Source organism: Genypterus blacodes, unplaced genomic scaffold, assembly GCF_046128005.1.
Source record: "Genypterus blacodes isolate CSIRO-AG114 ecotype Tasmania unplaced genomic scaffold, CSIRO-AGI_Gbla_v1 ptg000152l_1, whole genome shotgun sequence".
In the NCBI taxonomy this organism is placed as follows: Eukaryota; Metazoa; Chordata; class Actinopteri; order Ophidiiformes; family Ophidiidae; genus Genypterus; species Genypterus blacodes.
Window position 1 is genome coordinate 942,501 of NW_027466954.1, and position 6,071 is coordinate 948,571.

Below are 6,071 nucleotides of genomic sequence, written 5' to 3' on the forward strand. Positions count from 1 at the left end.
ATTCATGCCTGCTGACACACACGCACACATGCACGCCCACACACACATTGCACACACACACACACACAGATTTCTTGATGATGATGATAATGAACATACTGGAAGTGATTTTTCCATCTGCCTTTCTTTCATTCTGCCATCTGCCATTTCCAGGAACTCTGTGTGCTGCAAAAACGGCGCCCTCTTCCTGTGTCTTAATGTAACAACAGACAGACTTCATGAGGAGCTCCTTCTTCTTCTTCTTCTTCTTCTTCTTCTTCTTCTTCTTCTTCTTCTTCTTCCTTATCTTCTTCTTCATCTGAACACAGATTTCAAGCCAAAAGCTCCTCATTTCAGTGTTTGCCTGTGGTGGTTGACGCATCAAAAGCTGCGGGTGTCAGTGAAGGCAACACAGCAGTGCAGGAGTGTGCAGAGCTGTGGAGCATGCTGGGAGATCAGATTAGACATTGGTTTCTTCAGCAGGAAACCAAACCAAACTGAACCGCTCGTGTATTTATTTCATCGACAGTTTAGGTTCTTAAAGTTTCCCCTAATTCACCGCAAAATGTCGAGATGAATAATTGATGAAGGCAAAGGAGAAGAAGAGCCGAAGAAGAAGCGTCTCCTTCACGGTCACTGAGTAACTTGGCACAGAACTGGAAGAGCAGGAAAGGGTTAAGTGCAAATGCAATAGTGTGTGATGGTGGACAGAACTCAAAGAATTCACCCCGGTTCTGATGGGCCTCTCTCTCACACACACACACACACACACACACACAGCAGCACTGTAGAGCTCAGATTGGTGCAGGTTAATGACATACAGTGACACCAAAGGGCAGAAGAAGAACACGAGCTATTCAGAAATCAGAAATCCTGGAGCCAGAGGTTGTGTTTGTGTGACAGAAAGGTGGCGCCATCTACTGTCTAAGATCTAAACCAGCACATAGTCTCCTTAAACCTGCATGTATTTGACACCTCCAAGTTACAAAAATAGAATAAAAGGGTTTCTATTATTTATTTCCCTTTCTCCCTTTGCCTGCTTTTGGTGGCTTGGTGAATTTAAGGAGCATAGAGGGAGCAAAAAATGTGCTGGTTAATATTTAATGTAGTTGCATTATATAATATTTTTATAGTTTGTGGCTTGATGACCTTAACCAAGCGTCATAACTGGAGGTTGGGGGCTGTAAAATGCATCCATGCTTGGTTTTGATTGGCCTTTTAATTCTGCGACATGATCATCTCAACTCGATTGTATTGAGATACCTGTTTTCACCCAGTGTGCACCGTGCTACTGCAGTACTGGAGAGTAGAAGTGGATCAAATGTTGTCATTGTTTGTTTTTTGCACATTTCTCCTTAATCATCATCTTTAAATGTGAAGATGCATCTTGTTAATCTGTCCCCTCTCTCCACACTGAACAGCGTCGCTTCTAACATTGAATCTGACGTCACATAAAGCCAAATTATACCTCAAAACGTTTGTGGGTACAGATTGACCAGCTGCAACCGGTTCTGCTGGGTGGATCTGTTCCACATGCACTTTGATGTATGGGATTAGAAAACTTGTTTTATAGTTTCGTTGGCCATTGATTGATTACTGCATGGTCTCAAGGCCTTTAATCAAATGTCGTGTATGCTTGTTTGTTGCAGGATCCGGAATCCAGATGGACTTTTTCTCTTGTGGTTCCTTCAGGCAAAATTTAATAATGCTGCACTGCCACCACTTGCATTGACGCAGAAAATTAGACGAATAACATTCAAACATTAAAAAAATGGTACATTGTGTCATGTTCCTTTGACACTGAAGGCATTTGGAACATTTTGGCAGAGATACATATATACTTCCCTTAAAACCTTTAAAAGTGGTCAAACACAGCCACCGCCATCATGGAATTGGCAGACATCATGGTGGTAGTGGTCTACTTCCTCCTGGTGCTAGGCGTTGGCTTCCTGGCCGTGAGGAAATCCAATGGGAACACAGTGAGCGGCTACTTTCTGGCTGGTCGCTCTATGGCTTGGCCCGCTGTCAGAGCCTCTCTGTTTGTCAGTAACATAGGAAGTGAGCAGTTCATTGGATTAGCTGGATCAGGTGCTGCTAGTGGCTTCGCTGTGGCGGCGTGGGAAGTCACTGCTCTTCCGTTGCTCCAGTTGTTAGGCTGGGTGTTCATCCCTGTGTACGGAGTCAACACCATGCCAGAGTACTTGTCCAAACGCTTTGGTGGGAGACGATTAAAGGTTTACTTTGCCTGTTTATCACTCCTCCTCTACCTCTTCACCAAGCTATCTGTGGACATCTATGCTGGAGCCTTATTCATCCAGGAGTCTGTAGGCTGGAACCTCTATTTCTCAATCATCTTTCTCATTGCCATGACAGTGCTGCTGACAATCACTGGAGGCCTGGTGGCCGTGATCTACACAGATTCAGTCCAGGCGATACTGATGATCTCTGGAGCTCTTTGCCTCACAGGCATCAGCCTCTTTAAAGTGGGAGGACTAGAAGGTCTTTATTTACTTGTTGTTCTTGGATAATGTTGTTATAACATTTATACCAAGTATCTTTACCAAACAAATTTGTTTTATCCCTTCGCTAAACCTCTCCATGTCCTTTACAGGGATGAAGACCAAGTATATGCAGGCTTCTCCAAACATCACAGCCTTCTTGCTGTCTTCACCCAACCTGACATATTCTGAATCCTGCCACAGTCACCTCCAGCCAAACCTAAATGCATTTAAAATCCTACGAGGTCCAACTGATCCAGACCTGCCTTGGCCCGGTTTCCTACTAGGCCAGATTCCAGCCTCTATATGGTACTAGTGAAAGTCCATAAACACTGAAATCCTAACTGTTTTCCTCCATGTAGGTTAGTAGGATTGGTTGTTAATGAGTGTGGCGACCCTCTTGCACCATCACAAGCCCAACATATCCACTTGCTACTAAAGAAAATGCCAAGTCTAATGTACAGATGGCCATGAAATGTAACACATTCATGCTCCAAAGGTTTTCTTTAGTGCCACAAGTCTTTGATGAAAGCAAAACAAAGAAGAGTAATTGCATCCTCACGGTGGGTTTCAGGTACTTGTGTACAGATCAGGTGATTGTCCAGCGTGTCCTGGCAGCGAAGAACATTGCCCATGCCAAAGGATCAACCATCATGGCCGGCTTCCTCAAAATCTTAACCATGTTCATCATCGTCATTCCAGGTAGATATAAGCCATCAAATGCCTTTTCCATTTAGGACTAAATAATAAATGTTCTCATTGATGTTTCATCATGAAACCCAGGGATGATTTCCAGGATCTTCTTTGCTGATGAGTTGGCGTGTATCAGTCCTGAGCACTGCATGGAGGTGTGTGGTTCTGAGGCCGGCTGTAGTAATGTGGTATACCCGCGGCTTGTCATGTCAGTGATGCCGTCTGGTCTCCGCGGACTGATGATGGCAGTGATGATCGCGGCTTTAATGAGCAACTTGGACTCAATCTTCAACTCTGCTAGCACCATATTCACGCTGGACATCAACAAGATGCTACGAAAGCGTGTGTCATCGAGGGAGCTGGTGGTAGTTGGCAGATTGTTTGTTGTTTTCATGGTGATCATCAGTATGAAAACAACAAACCAGTTATTATTGAGATGCAGGGTAGGCAGATGTTCTACTATATCCAAGAGATAACAGACTATCTGACTCCACCAATAGCTGCTCTCTTCTTGCTTGGAGTCTTATGGCATCGCTGCAATGAGACCGGGGCCTTTTGTGGTGGGATGGTAGGGTTTGTGCTTGGATCACTGCGCTTAATTTTGACATTTGTTTACCGCCAGCCACACTGTGACCAGCCCGATGAGCGTCCAGCCTTTAAAGGGGAAGAAATTTGAATCAACCAGCCTTCTTCCATTTGTAAACCAGTGTCTCACGCACTTTGGGTGAAAACCGACTTCTTGCCATCTCACCAGCAATGAACTGATCCAGGGTTCACTTAAGGCGACCCAGACCACAGATTGTACCTGTTCAGTTGGAGTGCAGCAGAACAAGGTAGGCATGAAACGTGACTTGCATAGAACCATGTGGCAAAGACGTGGCGTGAATCCTGAGGTCAGATGGTGTGTCAGATATTTCACAAACATGCCTCAAACGTTGGTCAAAAGACAGTGAGACAGTCACTCTCCTCAGTGGAAAAGTGCAGAACTGAAGGAGGAAAGTTACAGGGTAGACACACAACTCACTGTAAAAAAGCTTGCGATAAGTTGTGTCTCTTTCTTATGTCTGGTCGACCTTCAACCTTCATCTTCAAAAGAGCAATAAATGAGGGAGTATGGATATTCCATGGCCATTTTAACAGATGCTTTTGGGGGACAGTATGGATGTATTAATACTTAAATGTAGGGTTGCAGTTTGGATGCTGCTCTCTTGCACCTTTTCACACATTCCCTGTTGACAACACAGCCTTATGGGCACTTTCCCTGGAATGACACATGGTATTGAGGTGGCAAATTGAGGGACATGACAAGTCAGGTAAAACTGCATTTGCCCACTGGCTTATATTTACAGCTCCTGGTTTCTTTTACCTACGTACCACCACAAAATAACCAGATTGTCAGCCGAGGGATTTAACATTATGTCCCCACACATCCAAGAGATTCTGTTACCTCTGCCGGAGGACAATGTTCACTCCTATTGACACAGAAAGAGTTCCTCTGGTGGCGAGGACAGTAAGGCCGACATGTATTTGAAATGCCACTGAGTGCACTGAGAAAGAGAAGCAGAAACTCAGTGGCACCTTGTTAAATCTGTGCAAACTTGTTTGTGTGTGTGTGTGTGTCTATTCGTGCTCAGAATTCAAACAGTGTGATTGTGGTAGACCACCAATCCAAACTGAACTATGGCAAACAAGTTATTGACACAAAAGCTTAAAGAAATACAGTATTCGTGTGTGGCACTGTACAGTGGAAGAGTCAGTGCACAGGAAACCGTGGAAACCAGTGACAGTGTGACAACATTTCCGCTCCAGGGTATTGAGCTCACTTGCACCCTTGCGACACAGTGGCTCCTCTTGTCTAATGAATAGAAAAATGATAGAAAGAAAATATCTCCATTCTGATGTGATACTGATGCCAGAGCATTGGTATTGTATCAAAAAATACTCATATATTACAATATAGCATGGGAATCAGTTTATTACCAATGAGAAAGAATATTTTAAATCCTCTGAAAGGTGAAAATCACTGCCAAGAATAAGCAGCTAATTTTCATTTTCCCACCAATTTACCCATTTATTACCACTCTCTGTGTCCTTGTCTCAAGAGGACCTAACTTAGAGTACATGTGTAATTGAGGGTCTTGATTCTTGTCCCAATTTTCCCAACACTGCCAGGGCCCCAACAGATTAACACTGATTATTTGATATGAGAGCTGGCAGTGAGTTTGGATTATGATAAATTAATCTGGAATCTTGCTGGGCCATCTGGTACTGTAGGGCTGGAGGTAAGTGATCTTACAGTGGTTCACAACCTTTTTTACCAAGTCAAAAGTAGCCCCTTGTGTGAGCCAAATGTTAACCATGTAGCATTTAGTGGGGAATGTGCTTAATACTGCCAGCCTCTCAGGCAGCAGCCATGTGTTTGTTCAGCTCATTTTCACCACCGTCTGGAATGTCAAAGGGACATTTCTCCACTTTTAAATCTTCTTCTCGCTGTTGGATCTCTCCTATAATCAGCCTCTCTGTCAGTATAATGTGAATTTAGTGGACAACAAAACAGATTATTACTTATAATTCCAGAGAATCCAGAATTATCCAAAAAGTGTTTCTCACACATGTTCATGTTTCACCTCTGGGCATGGCTCTGCATTGAATAAATAAATAAACTGCAAAATACAAAATCGTTTGCTACATAATCCAAATGTTCTAATAAATTAATAAATATCATCTTTATTGTGCTTACAAGGCAATATCAATGAAACAGTATGTTTTCCTTAATATATTTTAAACTAAAATCAGTCTGTTTGATATTATCTGGCAGTAATAACGGATAAACAAATCTAAAAAACAACAATATCTGTTTTTTTTCCATATGAACTCATTTGTCACCAATAATTTATGAAC

The 6,071-nt window shown here is 43.0% G+C and overlaps 1 protein-coding gene across 1 annotated transcript; it reads left to right on the forward strand.

The window, feature by feature from the left end:
* The first annotated feature begins 1,865 nt into the window (after positions 1-1,865).
* On the forward strand, positions 1,866-3,846 carry LOC143012623 (sodium/myo-inositol cotransporter-like). The gene is given in 5 exon segments (XM_076165848.1): positions 1,866-2,478; positions 2,591-2,786; positions 3,052-3,179; positions 3,261-3,589; positions 3,592-3,846. Coding segments are annotated over 5 exon segments (1,521 nt in total).
* The last annotated feature ends 2,225 nt before the right edge of the window (positions 3,847-6,071 follow it).